Source organism: Physeter macrocephalus, chromosome 14 (genome assembly GCF_002837175.3).
Source record: "Physeter macrocephalus isolate SW-GA chromosome 14, ASM283717v5, whole genome shotgun sequence".
NCBI classification, from domain to species: domain Eukaryota; kingdom Metazoa; phylum Chordata; class Mammalia; order Artiodactyla; family Physeteridae; genus Physeter; species Physeter macrocephalus.
Window position 1 is genome coordinate 58,814,319 of NC_041227.1, and position 20,122 is coordinate 58,834,440.

A 20,122-nucleotide genomic window follows, 5' to 3' on the forward strand; every position below is an offset into this window, starting at 1 on the left:
TGGGGTCCCAGCAATGGTCTCCTCCACACCCAGGCCCCACCTGAGCTCGGAGGGGCGGGAGGCCGATGCTGTCCTGTCTCACCTGCGCCCAGCTCAGGGCCTAGCACACAGTAGGTGCTCAAGTAAGCTCTGTTGTGCTGCCACTTTTCTGTCCCCAGGCTGTGCCAAACCATGTCCCCTGTGTTCCCCCTGCCTGAATCCGACCTCCATCTTCACGTGGCCAACATCTTACCCTCACACAGCCAGCTCAAGCATCACCTCCTCAGAGAGCCCTCAGGACCACTCCTCCCTTTTATCACTCTGTATGACTAAACTAACTAATTAATCAGTCCTTGACTGTCGGCCTCCATCAGCAGGCTCATGATCTCATGAGCTCCATGAGGACAGCAACTTTGTCTTTTTAAATTAATTAATAATTAATATTTCATTTTTGGCTGCGTTGGGTCTTCGTTGCTGCACGTGGGCTTTCTCTAGTTGCAGCGAGTGGGGACCACGCTTCGTTGCGATGCGCGGGCTTCTCATTGCGGTGGCTTCTCTTGTTGCGGAGCATGGGCTCTAGGCGCGTGGGCTTCAGTAGTTGTGGCACACGGGCTTCAGTAGTTGCGTTGGGTCTTCGTTGCTGCACGTGGGCTTTCTCTAGTTGCAGCGAGTGGGGACCACGCTTCGTTGCGATGCGCGGGCTTCTCATTGCGGTGGCTTCTCTTGTTGCGGAGCATGGGCTCTAGGCGCGTGGGCTTCAGTAGTTGTGGCACACGGGCTTCAGTAGTTGTGGCGCGCGGGCTCTAGAGCGCAGGCTCAGTAGTTGTGGCGCGCGGGCTTAGTTGGTCCGCGTCATGTGGGATCTTCCCGGACCAGGGCTCGAATCTGTGTCCCCTGAGCTGGCATGCGGATTCTTAACTACTGCACCACCAGGGAAGCCCACCAACTTTGTCTTGTTCATGGCTCTGTCCCCAGGACCCAGCATAGGACTGAGCACGTAGTAGGTTCTCAACAAATGTATATTGAATGGATGAGGAAATTGAATTCCTACTTCTTTTTCCTTTTATTGAATTCCTACTTGACCATTCATTCATGCATTCATTCAGCAGATATGTATTCAGCACCTACTGTGTGCCATGCGTGCTGGAGATGCTGGGGACACAGCCGCAAACCAAACAGATAAAAATCCCTGTCTTCAGGGAACTCTGGGCTTCACTGCGTATAATACCTAGTCCTCTTAACAACCCCACGATGGGAGGACTGTCGTCCCCATTTGACAGATGAGGACACCAGGACTCAGAAGGGTTAGGTACTTGCCCAAGTCCACACACATAACATACACCGGGATTTGAAGCCACATCTGTCTGACTGAGGGTCTGCCACTTCCTAGATGGCTGACCTTGGGGGAGTCCCTCACTTCTCCGAACCCCAGTTTACCCATCTGTGGGATGAAGTAACGTCTGGCTCATTATAGTTGTGAGGATTAAATGAGATACACCCACCATATATGGCGCAGAAATCATTGACCCTTCCACAAAGTAGGTGCTTCCTAAATGTTTGTAAGGTCCCTCCTCCCTAGGCTAGGACCCCAGGAAGGGGCAGGGCAGGTCACCCAGAAGGCATATGGCGTTGAGACACTGCCCACAGCTACAGGGCCTCATAGCCCCAGCTGGCTGGGGATCTGGGCAGAAAGAAGGAAGGAATTGACATTTATTGAATTCAGACCCACTGTGTGCTTGACCCTCTCCACACTCCGGCACCAGACTGACTGGATTCAAATCCTCACTCTACCATGTATTTGCAGTGTGGCCCTGGGCAAGTTCCTAAATCTCTCTGTGCCTAAGATTCATCATCTATAAAAGAGTCTCTGCCTGGTGGAGTTGTTAATAGGATTAAATAAATTAATCCGCAGAGGATGCTGAGGACTGTGCTGTGGTAAGCACATTACAAGGATTAGCTATGAGTGTATTTGTTTAATCTCAGTAGCCACTCCATGAGTGCAAACTCACTTTGACAAATGAGGCTCAGAGAGGTTATGTGACTTGCCCAAGATCATCCAGCTAGTAAGTTGCAGAGCTGGGATTTGCACCTGTGTCTGTCTGTGCTCAAAGCTTGTGTTCTTATTCTTGCTTAGTACCATAAGGAGGCTGAGGATGCTTATGTAGCTCCCTTGTCACCAAAGCAACAGAGGCTGGTCTAGTGGCCTGGCAACAGAGGCTTCTTCCCTTTTGCTGACACCTGTGCTTCCTGCCCACCTGCTGCTGGGGACCCCTCAGGCCAAGGTCCATCTGCGCACAGTGTGAGCCATGTGCACCGGTGGGATCTAGGCTCTGCTTTACCCTCGACTCGCTGTGTGACCTTGAGCAGGCCACTTGACCTCTCTGACCGCACAGTATGACCTTAGGTCTCATCCTCTGGGGACACAGAAGGATTATAGGTTCTTCTCTGCCCGCTTCCTACCTGTCAGCCACCAGCCGCGGGAAACTGACTCTCTGGCTTTCATCCATGTGTGCGTCGTTCTGAGCCACAAAGCGGCCCTGGACCCGGAAGGCCCTGACCACTGCTCCGCCCTGGAACGTCTCGGCCACATGGGAACACACGGATGAGTACCTGGCTGATTCCAGGCGTCTGAGCTGGCATGAGCTGGCCACATACAGGCTCTGAAGTGGGACAGTAGGGAGCAGAGGGGTCACAAACACAGAGAGACAGTTTGAGAAGCATAGGGAACTCTGTTACCAGCTTGCTGTGTGACCTTGGGTCAATGGCTTCTCTTCTCTGGGCTCCAATTTCCTTGTAGAATCAGAGTTCCATGGGTCTTTTTAAAAATCACCTGAGAATCTTCAAAAACTCCCAATGCCTCACCCCCGAACTACTGAATCAGAATCTCTGGTGGCATCACCTTGGCCTTGGAATTTTTAAAAAGCCTTCGGGTGATTCTCATGTACGGCCAGGATGGAGAAACCCCTAGTCTATAGTAAATATCTCATTCTTAGCTCTAAGGCCAACTGCTTCACTTAGGGCCAGTCATTGTGGGAACAAAGCCACAAAGGGCAAGGAAGGCAGCTTGACAAGTCAAATTCATTCACTTAACTCGGAGGTTACATGCCAGGTGCTGGGAACCCAATGATGCACAAACAATATATATTGTTATTTGGTTTGAGGTTGGAAGTTGTGTGCATCTGGCAGGCAGGAAGGAACCTGCATTTGCTGATCACCCAGGCTGCATGCCAGGCTCTTTACAAGTACAGTTGACCCTCGAACAGCATGGGTTTGAACTGCACAGGTCCACTTATTTGTGGATATTTTTCAATAGTAAATACTACAGTACTATGTTCTGCACTTGGTTGACTCTGTGGATATGGAGGAACTGTGTATACAGAGGCCCAACTATAACTTCTAAACAGATTTTTGATTGCAAGGAGGGTCAGTGCCCCTAATCCCCACGTTGTGCAAGGGTCAACTGCAGTATTCAGTCATTGTGAGGTGGGCATTAGTGTCGTTCACAGTTTATAGGTAAGAACACCAGAGGCTCAGAGGGATGAAGCAGCTGGTCTAAGCCTCTATAGCAAGCAAGTGGCAGGACCTGGATTCAAACACATCTCTGTCCGACTCCAAAGCTCTAGAGAAGCAGTTCCTCCCCCAGGTCAAGAGGCTATAGAAGAGACTTGGGATAGTTGTGGAGGGCAGTGATGGCCATGGTTTTTGTCTGGCTACCGTGTTTTGTTTTGTTTTTTCTACTTCTGATTTTTGTCTGGCCACCATGGTTTCTTCTACTTCTGATTTCCTTGGTGGGGGATGGGGGGTTGGCTGTCAATCATGAGACCTGATCATGGAGGTAGTCACATGACACAGCCCCGCTAGGCAGAGTAAACTATTCCTTTGGTCACAGTGATGAGCTCAGGGATGACACATGCCTCAGGAAAGGCCAATCAGAATCTTCCCTGGGATGGATGTGTGAACGCTGAGCTGGAGAAAAGTTGCTTTGTGTCGGGGGTTGCTGAGGTGGGAGGCTGTGAGTATAGGGTTGCAAGGGGGGGCATCAGACCTGCCCCCTGGAAAAGGAGTGTGTGCAAAATTAGGCCAAGCAGAGCTGAGCCAGTGATTCTTAAATATTAGCATGGATCAGAATTACCTGGAAGGTTCATTAAAACCCAGATTTCTGGGCCGCAGCTCCACAGTATCTGAGTCAGTAGGTCTTGAATGGGGCCTGAGAGTGTGCATTTCTAACTAGTTCCCAGGTGAAACTGATGCTGCTGGTCTGATACCACACTTCAAGAACCACTGAGGGAAGATATGGAAAGAGTGACAGTGTCCTAGTGAGAGCTGACCCCCTGCACCCTGGGAGCATAAGCCATTAAATTCTGTTCTTGTGTTTAAGCTAATTTAAGTTGGTCTCTGGTTCTGGCAACTGAAAGAGTCGAGCCTAATACAATGGTCTTTGAGAGTCTGCAATGCCTTCTTGGTTTCCAGATCACTGACGAAGAGGTAGCTGATTTCAGCAACAGCAGCAGTATAAACTCTTAGATGTTAAGAACTTTTTTTTTTTGCGGTACGCGGGCCTCTCACTGTTGTGGCCTCTCCCTTTGCGGAGCACAGGCTCCGGACGCGCAGGCTCAGCGGCCACGGCTCACGGGCCCAGCCGCTCCGCGGCATGTGGGATCCTCCCGGACCGGGGCGCGAACCCGCATCCCCTGAATCGGCAGGCGGACTCTCAACCACTGCGCCAGCAGGGAAGCCCAGATGTTAAGAACGTTGATGTGAACATTTGGGAGACAGAGATGAGAGTAAGTGTTAGAAACAGACTGTGGTGTCTCTGTCTCTGAGAAGTCTTCTAGGGGCAGCTCCCTAGAAGAGTCCTGCCCAGAGACAGGGGACTGGTGGAGGTGACCTCAGCCGGCCCCCGGAGCCTCTCCAACCTCCCCTTACCTGAAACCCGGCATAGAGGAGCAGCAGCGGCAGGATGGCCACGACAGCCAGCGGGGTGGCCACTGTCACCACCAGGCCAACTTCCAGGAGTCCGAAGGCGTACATCAGTAGAGACCGGGCTTTGTCTGGGATGTCCACATCTACTATGTCTGTCTCTTTGGAGAAGCGGTTCAGCAGGTTCCCAATGGGCGTCCGCTCAAAGAAGCCAATAGGAGACTGTGCTACGTCCCACAGGAGCCCCCGGAAGAGCAGGCTGGATGCCCGGATCCCGCCTAGGAGCACTGTGGCCATGGAGGCAAAGAGCCCGATTGCTGGGGAGAGAGAAGGGGTCAAGGCATAAGGGCTGGAGACCCCCATCACCCTGTGGTGGCTATATTATGCACTGGCCACCCTGATTTATCCTTTGATGGGACCACCATGCAGTGGGTTGAATAGTGTCTCCCCCCAAATTCATGTCCACCAGGAACCTCAGAATGTGACCTTATTTGGAAAGAGGGCCTTTGAAGATGTTATTAGTGAAAGAGCTTGAGGTGAAATCCTGGATTTAGGGCGGCTTCTAAATCAGATGACTAGTGTCCTTATAAGAAGAGGAGAGGACACACAGAGAAACAGAGAAGAAGATGATGTGAAGACGGAGACAGAGACTGGAGTGATACACCACAAGCCCAGGAATGCCAAGGATGGCTGGCAGCCAGCAGAAGCTAGGAGAAAGGCATGGGACAGTTTCTCCTTCAGAGCCTCCAAGAGGGACCAATTTTTGCTGACACCTTGATTTTGGACTTCTGGCTTCAGAACTGTGAGAGAATAAAAATGTCTGTTGTTCTAAGCTACCAAGTTTGTGGTAATCTGTTTTATGGCAGCCCTAGGAAACTAATACACCCCCTTCCTCCCAGTGCTAATCTGCGTGCTTGGAATGGAGCTAACTTCACTCTCTGTTTCTGGGGTGGGGCAAATTTCATCCCTAGCCATTCCGAACCACTGCAGTTGGCTCAGGGGTGAACACATGACCCAAGTCAGGCCAATGAGACCTGGGACTTTGCTGGGACTTTTGGGAAGAGGTACTCACTTTGTGGGATACTATGTTAGCACCAGGGGAAGTAGCCTGCCTGGACAAGAAGCTACCGTAGAGGAAGAAAATGAAGCTAATCTTCCAGCATTTGCTGGACCCCTGGATCCAGCCATACCTCAAGCTAGTTACCTATGGATTCCAGTCCCACAAGCCAATAAATTCTCTTGTTGCTTAAGCTAGTTTGAGACATATAGTTTTAAATAGTTAGTATATTATACCTGTATAGTTTGTAGCTATATTAACCTCAAATAGAGCAGACTTTAGAGTAAGGAAAGTTATCAGGGATAAAGAGGGGCATTACATCATGATAAAGGGGTCAGTTACTCAAGAAGACATAACAATCCTTAATGTGTATTACCTAACAACAGGGTATCAAAATATGTGAGGCAAAAACTGATAGAACTGCAAGGAGAAATAAATGAATCCATTATCATAGTTGGTACAAATCTAAATCTAATTCATTCATTATCATAAATGAATCCATTATCCCCTCTATCAGAAAAGGCAGAAAATCCAGCAGGCAGAAAATCAGTAAGGACAGAGATGAACTCAACAACATCAATCAACTGGATATAATGGACATCAACAGACCACTTCATCCAACAGCAGCAGAACACAAATTCCTAGGCTCACATGAAACATTCACTAAGATAGACCACATTCTGGACCATAGAATACACCTTAACAAATTTAAAAGAAAAGAAATTATACAGTGTCTGTTCTCAGACCACAGTGGAATTATACTAGAAATAACAAATACCTGGAAAATCCCCAATACTTGAATATTAACACATTTCTAAGTAACACGTGGGTCAAAGAAGAAACCTCATGAGAAATTTTAAAATATTTTGAACTAAATGAAAATAAAAACAGAACTTACCAAATTTTGGGCATGTAGTGAAAGCAGTACTTAGAGGAAAATGTATAGCACTGAATAAATATATTAGAAAAAAGAAAGCTCTAAAATCCATCGTCTAAGCTTCTACTTTAGGAAACTAGAAAAAGAAGAGAAAATTGAATCCAAAGTGAGCAGAAGAAAAGAAACAATAAAAATTACAGTAGAAATCAGTGAAATTGAAAACAGGAAATCAATGAAACCAAAGCTTAGTTCTTTGAAAAGATAAAAAAATTGATAAGCTTCTAGCCAGGCTAAGAAGAAAGAGAGAAGACACAAATTACTAATATCTGAAAAATTTTTAAAAGGGACATCACTACAGATCCCATGGATATTAAAAGTATAAAAAAGGAATACCACGAACAGCTCTATGCCCATAAATTTGATAACCTAGGATAAATGGACCAGTTCCTTGATAGACACAATCTACTAAAACTTATGCAAGAAGAAATAGACAATCTGAATAGGCCTATAACTATTAAAGAAATTGAACTGACAATTAATAACTTTCCAAAACAGGAACTGCCAGGCCCAGATGAGTTCACTAAGAAATATTTAAGGAGAAATTATACCAATTCTCTACACTCTCTTTCAGAGGGTTGAAGCAGAGGGAATACTTCCTAACTTATTCTATGAGGGCAACATTCCCTAATACCAAAATCAGACAGACAGTACAAGAAAACTGTATAGACCAATATCTCTCAAGAAGGTACATGTAAAAATCTTCAACAAAATATTAGCAAATTAAATCCAACAATGTATGAAAAGAATCATACATCATGACCAAGTGGAATTTATCCCAGATATGCAAGGCTGCTTCAACATTTGAAAAATTGGGACTTCCCTAGTGGTCCAGTTGTTAAGACCCTGCGCTCCCAATGCAGGGGGCCCGGGTTTGATCCCTGGTCAGGGAACTAGATCCTGCATGCCACAACTAAAGATCCCGCATGCAACAATGAAGATCTTGCACGCGGCAATGAAGATCCTGCGTGTGACAACTAAGACCCAGCACGGCCAAATAAATAAATAAATATTTTAAAAATCTGAAAAATCAATTAATGTAATCTATCACATCAATAGGCTAAAAAAGAAAAATCACCTGATCATATCAATAGATGCAGAAAAAGATTAGACAAAATCCAGTACCTATTCATGATAAAATAAATAAACAAAAACAACCCCCGCAAAAACAAAACCCAAAACCTCTCTCAGTAAAATAGGAATAGAGAACTTCCTCAACTTGATAAAGAATATCTATTAAAAACCTAATGGTGAGAAGCTTGGTGCTTTCACAATAAGATCTGGAACAAGGCGAGAATGTCCCCTCTTACCACTCTTCTTCAACACCCTGCTAGAAGTCCTAGTTAATGCAATAAGATAAGGAAATAAAAGGTATGCAGATTGCCAAGGAAGAAATAAAGCTGTATTTGTTTGCAGATCACATGATCATCTATGTAGAAAATCTGAAAGAACTGACCAAAAACTCCTGAAACTCATAAGCAATTATAGCAACATTCCAGGATGCAAGGTTAGTATGAAAAATTCAATCACTTCCCCATATGCCAGCAATGACCAAGTGGAATTTGAAGTTAAAAACACAATACCATTTACCGCAATACCATTAGCACCCCCTAAAATGAAATATCAAGGTACAAATCTAACAAAATAAGTATAAGATCTATATGAGGAAAACTACAAAACTCCGATGAACAAATTCAAAGAACTAAATTCCATGTTCATAGATAGGAAGAGTCAATATTGTCAAGATGTCAGTTCTTCCCAACTTGATCTAAAATTCAATGCAATCTCTATCAAAATCCCAGCAAGTTATTTTGTGGACATTGAAAAATTAATTATAAAGTTTACTTGGAGAGGCAAAAGATCCAGAATAGTCAACTCCATATTGAAGCAGAAGAATAAAGTTGGAGGACTGACACTATCTAAATTCCAGACTCTGCTAAAAAAATAAAAACCACAATAATCAAGACTGTGTGGTATATTATGGGGGGAGTAGCCAAGATGGTGGAGTAGGAAGACCCTGAGCTCACCTCCTCCCACAGGCACACCAAAATTACAACTATTTACACAGCAACCACTGATGAGAAAAACCAGAAGACTAACAGAAAAGATCTTCTGGAACTAAAGATATAAAGAATGAACCACAGGGCTTCCCTGGTGGCACAGTGGTTGAGAGTCCGCCTGCTGATGCAGGGGACACGGGTTCATGCCCCGGTCCGGGAAGATCCCACATGCCGCGGAGCGGCTGGGCCCGTGAACCATGGCTACTGAGCCTGCGCATCCGGAGCCTGTGCTCCGCAACGGGAGAGGCCACAACAGTGAGAGGCCCGCGTACTGCAAAAAAAAAAAAAAAAAAAAAAAAAAGAATGAACCACAATGAGATGGGTAGGAGGGGCAGAGATGCAGTATAGTCAAGACCCACACCCTTGGGTGGGTGACCCATAAATGGGTCATTTGCAAAGATTCGATTGCCAAGGAAGAAATAAAGCTGTATTTGTTTGCAGATCACATGATCATCTATGTAGAAAATCTGAAAGAACTGACCAAAAACTCCTGAAACTCATAAGCAATTATAGCAACATTCCAGGATGCAAGGTTAGTATGAAAAATTCAATCACTTCCCCATATGCCAGCAATGACCAAGTGGAATTTGAAGTTAAAAACACAATACCATTTACCGCAATACCATTAGCACCCCCTAAAATGAAATATCAAGGTACAAATCTAACAAAATAAGTATAAGATCTATATGAGGAAAACTACAAAACTCCGATGAACAAATTCAAAGAACTAAATTCCATGTTCATAGATAGGAAGAGTCAATATTGTCAAGATGTCAGTTCTTCCCAACTTGATCTAAAATTCAATGCAATCTCTATCAAAATCCCAGCAAGTTATTTTGTGGACATTGAAAAATTAATTATAAAGTTTACTTGGAGAGGCAAAAGATCCAGAATAGTCAACTCCATATTGAAGCAGAAGAATAAAGTTGGAGGACTGACACTATCTAAATTCCAGACTCTGCTAAAAAAATAAAAACCACAATAATCAAGACTGTGTGGTATATTATGGGGGGAGTAGCCAAGATGGTGGAGTAGGAAGACCCTGAGCTCACCTCCTCCCACAGGCACACCAAAATTACAACTATTTACACAGCAACCACTGATGAGAAAAACCAGAAGACTAACAGAAAAGATCTTCTGGAACTAAAGATATAAAGAATGAACCACAGGGCTTCCCTGGTGGCACAGTGGTTGAGAGTCCGCCTGCTGATGCAGGGGACACGGGTTCATGCCCCGGTCCGGGAAGATCCCACATGCCGCGGAGCGGCTGGGCCCGTGAACCATGGCTACTGAGCCTGCGCATCCGGAGCCTGTGCTCCGCAACGGGAGAGGCCACAACAGTGAGAGGCCCGCGTACTGCAAAAAAAAAAAAAAAAAAAAAAAAAAAGAATGAACCACAATGAGATGGGTAGGAGGGGCAGAGATGCAGTATAGTCAAGACCCACACCCTTGGGTGGGTGACCCATAAATGGGTCATTTGCAAAGATTCTCCCCAAAGAGCATGGTGTCTGAACCCCACATAAGGCTCCCCAGGAAGATGAGCTCTTATGGGAAGATGAGCCCCAGAACACTTGGTTTTGAAGTCTAGACTTTCAGGAAAGCCAGGGGGCTGTAGGAATAAAAACTGCATTCTTAAAGGGTGCACAAAAAAAATGAATGTTCCAAGACCCAGTGCAGAAGCAGTAACTTGAAAGGAGCCTGGGTCAGACATACCTGTTGATCTTGGAGAGATCCTGGAGAGCCTTCTGGATAGGCAGGAGGCAACTGGAGTTCACCCTGGGGATACAGATGCTGGCAGCAGCCACTTTGGGTAGCTTGTTTTACCACAAGGACACTGGTGCTGGCAAGTGCCATTTTGGAATACTTCCTCGAGCTTATTAGCCTTGGGACTTGGCCCTGCCCACTAGCCTGTCATCACCAGTAGTGGGATGCCTCAGGCCAAGCAGCTATCCAGGTGAGGACAGCAGGCTGACTGCCTGAGTGTCCAGCCACCCCAGGACCCAGCCCCACATACCAGTGCACTGGCACTAGCCCTAGGAACCCTGGGACCCTGCAGTCAGCTGTTAGGATGCAGCCCCACCCACTGGCAGGCCAACACCAACTCTGAGACACCCAGAGCCCTGAATCCAGAGATCCCAGGACCCAGCTCCACCCATCAGTGGGCCAGCACTGGCCTTGGAACCCCTGGGGCTCTGCAGCCAGCTACCTTTTGACCTGGCCCCACCACCAGTGGCTAGCAGCCTCTGCACAAGGCAGGGCCTGGCAACCAACCAGACTAGGGATCAGCCATGACTATCAGACCACCCACAGTAGTCAACCCACTACAACAGAAGGGCCCATGCAACCCACATAGGGGCAGTCCTAGAGCATATAGCTCTGGTGACAAGAGGGGAGTGTGCAGCTGGGAAATATAGGATGTCTCCTACAAAAAAGTCACTTCTCCAAGATTGGGAAACATAACCAACCTACCAAATACATAGAAATAAAAAGAGTGAATTAGGCAAAATGAGGTGACAGAGGAATATGTTCCTAATGAAAGAACAAGATAAAACCCCAGAAGAAGAACTAAGTGAAGTGGAGATAAGCCCCAGTAAAGAGTTCAAGGTAATGATCATAAAGGTGCTCAAAGAACTTGGGAGAAGAACAGATGAACACAGTGAGAAGCTAGAAGTTTTTACCAAAGAGTTAGAAAATATAAAGAAGAACCAAACAGAGCTGAAGAATACAATAACCAAAATAAAAAATACACTAGGAGGAATCAACAGTAGATTAGATGATACAGAGGAACAGATCAGTGAACTGAAAGACAGAGTAGTGGAAATCACTCAAACTGAACAGGAAAAAGAAAAAAAAAAAAGAGAATTATTTAGGAGATCTTTGGAACAACAACCAAGGGTATAAACATTCACATTATAGGGGTCCCAGGAGGAGAAGAGAGAGAAAAGGGCAGGGAACATATTTGAAGACATAAGAGTTGAAAACTGCTCTTACCTAGGAATAAAAGAAGACAGCCAGGTCCAGGAGTACAGACAGTCGCAAATAGGATCAACCCAAAGAGGACCACACCAAGACACGTTGTAATTAAAATGGCAAAAAATAATGATAAAGAGACAATATTAAAAGCAGCAAGGGAAAAGCTACAAATTATGTGCGAGGGAACTCCCATAAGGCTATCAGCTGACTTTTCAGCAGAAACTCTGCAGGTCAGAAGGGAGTGGCACAATATATTAAAGTAATGAAAGGAAAAAACTACAACCACTTTCATTCAGATTTGAAGGAGAGATCAAATGTTTTACATACAAGCAAAAGCTAAAAGAGTTCAGCACACAAAAAAAAACCAGCTTGACAAGAAATGTTAAAAGCAATTCACTAAGCAAAAAAGGAAAGCCCACAACTAGAAATACAAACAGTACGAAAGGAAAAATCTCATTGATGAAAGCAAATATACAGTAAAAGTGCTAAACCAACCACATATAACGCTAATAGGAAGATTAAAAGATGAAAGTCATAAAATCATCTATATCCACAATAAGTAGTTAAGGGATACACAAAACAAAAAGATGTAAAATATGATGTCAAAAACAGTAAATGTGGCAGGGAGAGAAAAAAAAAAGCAAGGTTGTTAAATGCATTTGAACTTAAGAGATCAACAACTTAAAAAAACCACACATATATGGATTGCTATATTTAAACCACATGCTAACCACAAACCAAAAATCTGTAATAGACACACACACAAAAAAAAGAGAAAGAAATTCAAAAATAACACCGAAAATAGTCATCAAATCACATGGGAAGAGAACAAAAGAAGAAGAAAGGAACAGAAAACAACCCCAAAATAATGAAGAAAATGGCAGTAAGTACATTAAATGTAAATGGACTAAATGCTCCAATCAAAAGACATATAGTGGCTGAATGGATATTAAAAAAAGACCCACATGTATGCTGCCTACAAGAGATTCATTTTAGACCTAAAGACACACAGAGATTGAAAGTGAAGGGATGGAAAAAGCTATTCCATGCAAATGGAAATGATTATAATAGATGACTATGAACAATTTTATGCCAATAAAATGGACAACCTAGAAGAAATGGACAAATTCCTGGAAATTTACAACCTCCCAAGACTGAACAGGAAGAAATAGAAAATATGAACAGACCAATTACCAGGAATGAAATTGAATAAGTAATAAAAAAAAAACCCAACAAACAAAAGTCCAGGACCAGATGGTCCCGACTCTTTAGAGACGAGTTAACACATATCCTTATCAAACTATTCAAAAAATTGCAGAGGAAGGAACACTTCCAAAATCATTCTACAAGGCCAGCATCATCCAGATACCAAAATCAGACAAAGATAAAACAAAAAAAGAAAATTACAGGCCAATATCACTGGTGAACATAAATGCAAAAATTCTCAACAAAATATTCACAAACCAAATTCAACAATACATTAAAAGGACCATACACCATGATCAAGTGGGATTTATCCAAGGGATGCAAAGATGGTTTAATATCCACAAAGCAAGCAATGTGATACACCACGTTAACAAACTGAAGAATGAAAATCACATGATCATCTCAATAGGTATGGAAAAACCATTTGACAAACTACAACATCCATTTATGATAAAAATTCTCAACAAAGCAGAGGGAATACACCTCAACATAATAAAGGCCATACACAACAAGCCCACAGCTAACATCATACACAGTGGTGAAAAGCTCAAAGCATTTACTCTAGGGTCAGGAACAAGACAAGGATGCCCATTATCACGATTTTTATTCAACATAATATTGGAAGTCTTAACCACAGCAATCATATAAGAAAAAGAAATAAAAGGAGTCCAGATTGGAAAGGAAGAAGTAAAACTCACCATGTAGAGATGACATGATACTATACATAGAAAATCCTAAAGATGCCACCAAAAAACTACTAGAACCCAACAATGAATTCAGTAAAGTTGCAGAATACAAATTTAATATACAGAAATATGTTGCATTTCTATACACTAACAGTGAACTATTAGAAAGGAACTTAATCCCATTTACAGTTGCATCAAAAAGAATAAAATATCTCAGAATAAATCTAGCTAAGGAGGTAAAAGACCTTTACTTGGAAAACTGTAAGATACTGTTGAAAGAAATTGAAAATGACACAGATGGAAAGATATACCATACTCATGGATTGGAAGAATTAATATTGTTAAAATCCTCATACTACCCAAGGTAATCAACAGGTTCAATGCAATCCCTATCAAAATACCAATGGCATTTTTCACAGAATTAGAAAAAAATAGTTCTAAAATTTGTATGGAAACACAGAAGACCCTGAATGGCCAAAACAATCTTGAGAAAGAAGAACAAAGCTGGAGGTATCACACTCCCTGATTTCAAACTATATTACGAAGCTACAGTCATCAAAACAGTATGGTACTGGCACAAAAACAGACACACAGATCAATGGAACAGAATAGAGAGTCCAGAAATAAACCCACATTATATGGGCAATTAATCTACAAAAAATATGCAAGAATATACAATGGGGAAAAGACAGCCTCTTCAATATTATTCAGCCATAAAAAGGAAGGAAACTGGGTCATTTGTAGAGACATGGATGGACCTAGAGACTGTCATACAGAGTGAAGTAAGGACACAGATGTAGAGAACAAACGTATGGACACCAAGGGGGGAAAGGGGGGGTGGGGGTGGGGGTGGGATAAATTGGAAGATTGGGATTGACATATATACACTAATATGTATAAAATAGATAACTAATAAGAACTTGCTGTATAGCACAGGGAACTCCACTTCACTGTACAGGAGAAACTAACACAACCTTGTAAAACAACTATACCCCAATTAAAAAAAAAAAGACGTAAGGTTGGATTGGATTAGAGAAAAAAAAAAAAGACAGCCTCTTCAATAAATGGTACTGGGAAACGTGGACACTACATGCAAAAGAATCAAACTGGTACATGCAAAAGAATCAAACTGGACTACTTTCTCATACCATATACAAAAATAAATTCAAAATGGATTAAAGACTTATTAAGACCTGAAACCATAAAACTTTTAAGAGAAAACAGGCAGTATGCTCTTTGACATTGGCCTTAGTAATATTTTTTTGGATATGTTCCCTCAGGCAAGAAAACAAAAGCAAAAATAAATAAATGGGACTACATTAATTTAAAGGCTTTTGCACAGTGACGTAAACTATCAAGAAAATGAAAAAATCAGCCTACTGAATGGGAGAAGTTATTTGCAAATGATATATCTGATAAGGGGTTAATATCCAAAATATACAAATAACTCATACAACTCAACATCAGAAAATCAAACAACCCAATTAAAAAATGGGCAGAGGATCTGAATGGACATTTTTTCAAAGATGACATACAGATGGTCAACAGGTACATGAAAAGATACTCGATATCACTAGTCATCAGGGAAATGTAAATCAAACCACAATGAGATATCATCTCACACCTGTCAGAATGGCTATTATCAAAAAGACAACAAATAACAAGTGTTGGTGAGGATGTGGAGAAAAGAGAACCCTCGTGCATTGTTGGTGGGAATGTAAACTAGGGCAGCCACTATGGAAAGCTGTATGGGGATTCCTCAAAAAATTAAAAATAGAACTACCATACCATCCAGCAATTCCACTTCTGGATATTTATCCAAAGAAAATGAAAACACTAATTTGAAAAGATATATGCACCCATATGTTCATTGCAGCAGTATTTACAATAGCCAAGATATGGAAGAAACATAAGTGCCCACTGACAGATGAATGGATATAGAAGAGGTGGTATATATACAATGGAATATTCCTCAGCCATAAAAAAGAAATGAAATATTGCCATTTGTGACAACTTGGGTGGACCTAGAAGGTATTATGCTAAGTGAAATAAGTCAGAGAAACACAAATACTGTATAATTTCACTTATACATAGAATCTAAAAAACAAATGAACAAGCATAACTAAACAGAAACAGAGTCATAGATACAGAGAAAAAAACATGTGGTTGCCAGAGGGGAAGAGCAAAATAGGTGAGGGAGACTAAAAGGTACAAATTTCCATTTGCAAAATAAATGGGTCAGATGTATGAAATATATAGTGTGGGGGAATATAGTGAATAATTACATAATATCTTTTCATGGTGACAGATCGTAACTAGACTTAGGTGGTCATCATCTTGAAATGGAGAGAAATATCGAATTGCTATGTTGTGTAACAGGAACTAACATTGTGTTGTATGTCAATTATACTTCAAAAACAAACAAACTCATAGATCAGATTTGTGATTACCGGAGGCGGGGGAATGGGGGGATGGGGAACTGGATGAAGGCTGTCAAAAGGTACAAACTTGCAGTTATAAGATAACTAAGCACTAGGAGTGAATGTATAACATGATAAACATAATAAACACTGCTGTGTGTTATGTATGAAAGTTAAGAGAGTAAATCCTAAGAGTTCTCATCACAAGGAAATGTTTTTTCTATTTCTTTAATTTCGTATTTATATGAGATGACGGATGTTCACTAAACTCACTGTGGTCATCATTTCATGCTGTATGTAAGCCAAATCATTATGCTCTACATCTTAAACTTACACAGTGCTGTAAGTCAACTATATCAGCAAGACTGGGAAAAAATATTATGGTATAGAACTCAAGGAAAAAAGACTGTGGTATTGGTGAAAGCATAGACAACTAGATCAATGAAACGGAGATGAACAGGTGGAGTACAGAGAATTTTAGGGCAGTGAAACTATTCTGTATGATACTGTAACAGTGGATATATGTCATTATACATTTGTCCATCCCATGGAATGTACAACACCAAAAGTGAACCCTGATGAAAACTGCAGACTTTGGCTAACTAGGATGTGTAGATATAGGTTCACTTGTAACAAATGTACCACTCTGGTGGGGGGATGTTGGTAATGATGGAGGTTATAGATGAGTGGGGAAATCTCTGTACCTTCTGCTCAATTTTGCTCTGAATGTAAAACTTCTCTAAAAAATATATCTATTTTTTAAAAAGGAAGAGAAGATGGGAGGAGATGATGGTGGAGATGTGATGCAGGGCTCTACCTCCTCTGGGGGATGGGGGTGGGGCAGTGGCAGAAGCATGGGATTGGGGTGGGGTGCTGGAAGTCACCAGCAGTCAGACCTTGGGGCTGTCCTCAGCTTGGGAGAGGGGCAGAGTCCAGTGGACCTGCTGCCCCACCTAAGTGCTCAGCTGCCCCAGCATCTGGAGGCCAAGATTCTGCCTTTGCTGATGAGGCTGGGAGAGACTCTGAGGCTTCTGTAAAAGTAGGGATGTGCCCTGTCCCCCGCTTCCCCAGCCCCATCTTAAGGATGCAGGTCTGTGTTTGGACCCAGGACATTTGCACAGATGTTCAGGAAGGACAGGGTGAGCCAGGGAGGTGTGGGTGAAGGAGCCCTGAGAAACCCTCGGGTGGAGCTGGAGGATGGAGAGTGAGGAAGGCTGGCAGGGGTACCTTGGAGGCAGCCCAGGAGCCCAAAGACCCAGCCCCGCAGGGCTGCGTGAGTCTGCCGTCCGTCCACGGTGGGGTCATCTGCCCACAGGCTCAGCCAGTAGCCACGGCAGAAGGAGGCCACTTGCTGGCAGAGGAAGAGGAAAAGTGCGTGGAGGCAGAGCGGGGTGCCCACAGCTCGTAGGTAGGTCAGGTACATGGTAGCCTTCACCTGTAGCACACGTAGGAGAGATGGGGGCAGAGAGACACCCCAGGGGGAGAGAGGAAAGGCCAGGTGGGGCTCCCAAAACTTGCCAGTGGGGCAGATGGAACCGCCATGCAGTACCTCCCACCTGGAGCATCCTCTCCCCTCCAGGCCCGCCCAGCCTCAGGACCCCCTTCCTCTATGGCTCCCAGATGGCAGTGGGAACCTTAAAGGGGACAGGCTGTGGCACTTTCTGAGTTTGGAGTGATTTATTGAACACCTACTATGGGACAAGCCTGTGTCTCCATCCTCATCATAATTCCCACCTGACAGATAGGGGAACTGAGGCACAGAGAGGTTAAGCCACTTGTTTAAAGTCTGGTTCCTACAAATCTGAAATTCTCCATGCAGCTGCAGCCAGAGTGAACTTTTGTTTTTTTGTTTTTTGTGTGTTTTTTGTTTTTTGTTTTTGTTTTGTTTTGTTTTTACAGAGTGAACTTTTGAAAACATCCACTTGCTGTTGAAAACATCTTCCTGTTGCTAACCTGCCCTGGACTTTCTCTTGCTCTGAGAAGAAACTCTAAACCTCTTGTACACTCTTTTTTTTTTTTTTTTTTTTGTGGTACGCGGGCCTCTCACCGCTGTGGCCTCTCCCGCTGCGGAGCACAGGCTCCGGACGCACAGGCTCAGCGGCCATGGCTCACGGGCCCAGCCGCTCCGCGGCATGTGGGATCTTCCCAGACCGGGGCGCGAACCCGGTTCCCCTGCATCGGCAGGTGGACGCGCAACCACTGCGCCACCAGGGAAGCCCCTAAACCTCTTGTACACTCTTTCACCTTACCATCTACGCACTGTCTGCTGGTTTCATGGGATCCCTTCCTTTTCTCTGGCACCCTAAGCTCCTTCTCACCTCAGAGTCTCCGCCCCTGCTGTTCCCTCTGCCTGGAATGCTCCTCCCCCTGCTCCTTCCATGGCTACTTCCTTCGCATCCTTCAGGGATGTCAAATGTCACTCCTCAGAGCATCCTATCCAAGCAGGTCCCTGATCCTTGGTCGGTCTCTGTCTCATCACTTTATTTTGTTTATAGCATTTATCACTACCTGATATCACCTTGCTTATTAGCATAATTGTTTTCTCACTCTCTCCCCTGCCCCCCACCACTAGCCTGCAAGCTCCACCAAGGCAGAAACTTTGTCTGGCACACAGTGGGGATTCTGTAAATGTCTTCTGGATGGATGAGTAGGTGGATGGTTGAGTGGGCGAATGGGTGAGTAAATGGGTAGGTGGGTGGGTGGATGAATAAATGAGTGGGTCTGTAGGAGGATGGGTGGATAAATGAGCGATGGATGGATGGACGGATGGATGAAAGGCAGATGGGTGGATGGTTGTGTGAGATGGATAGAAGAGTGAGTAGATGGGTAGGTGGATGGATGGGTGAGTGGGATGGATGGGTGAATAGGTGGAAAGGTAAATGGATGGATGAATGAATGAGTAGGTAGGTGGGTGAATGGGTGGGGGATGGGTGGACAAAGCAGCATAGGAGAGAAGAAGTAGTACAAGTTTCAGATTCAGACTGTCCTAGGTTTGAGTCCCAAGTTGGTCACTTGCTAGCTGTGAGAACACAAACAAATGTCTAAACTCTTTAAGAACCCAGTTTCTTCATCTCTAAAATGGAGCTATCACCATCTGATTTTAGGTGGTTGTGGGCATTAAGAAGTATGAAGTATCTAGAATCTTATGTGGCACATAGTAGGTGTTCAATAAAAGTGAGTCTTCCCCCCAGCCCCGTCCCCCGCCCCAAGTACTGTGGCAGTGAATGTGGAGGTGGGGAGGGAGCAAGCGGGTGGTTACCCTGCCATATTGCATGCTGTCCTCTCCTTTTGGTTGTCCTGCCCCCTCAGGATCATCTAGGGGAACCCCTGTCTGGGCTTCTGAAGTGGTGCTGTCCTTCTCAGGGACTAACTTCATGGACCTGTCATTTAGAGGAAATGAGGACAAATCAGTGTCTCTCTTTGTGGGGTGTATATGCCCAACCCTCATGGCCACTGGAAGCCACTGAGCCACTCACTCTCTCATTCATTCATTCAACTAACGTACTGAGCACCAACTAGGTGCCATGCCCCAGTCCTCCCTCTGTGGTGCCCAGCTAGATGCCACCTATCACCCCAGAGTCAGACAAGCCTGTTCTTCCGACGCCATCTCACTGAATGAACTTATTTGCCAACTTTGGAACTTGGTTTTCATTTTGGTCTAAGCTTTGCTGCAATCATTTTGCACCTGCTGTTTATTCTCAGATTTGTCAGTCCAGGTTTGCAGGAAGTCAACTTTGCACAATTCAGGTGCTGAAGACTTCTTGAATGTTCCTTTTATCTGTGGCTGAGCAGGCTGACAACCTTAAATGAGAATTACCATCTGCTAACTGTGAAACCATGGGCAGCTGACAAACAATCTCTCTGTGCCTCAGTTTCCTCAGGTGTAA

At 44.1% G+C, this 20,122-nt stretch overlaps 1 protein-coding gene across 1 annotated transcript in view; it reads right to left on the reverse strand.

Moving 5' to 3' along the window:
* Positions 1–20,122, reverse strand: part of ABCC6 (ATP binding cassette subfamily C member 6) — a 67,130-nt gene that overhangs the window by 9,540 nt on the left and 37,468 nt on the right. The window contains exons 21-24 of the mRNA XM_007127098.4: positions 19,495–19,615; positions 17,463–17,670; positions 4,906–5,216; positions 2,440–2,639 (exon numbers count right to left, since the gene is read on the reverse strand). Coding sequence (XP_007127160.2) covers positions 2,440–2,639; positions 4,906–5,216; positions 17,463–17,670; positions 19,495–19,615 — 840 coding nt within the window. The remainder of the gene's footprint in view (positions 1–2,439; positions 2,640–4,905; positions 5,217–17,462; positions 17,671–19,494; positions 19,616–20,122) is intronic.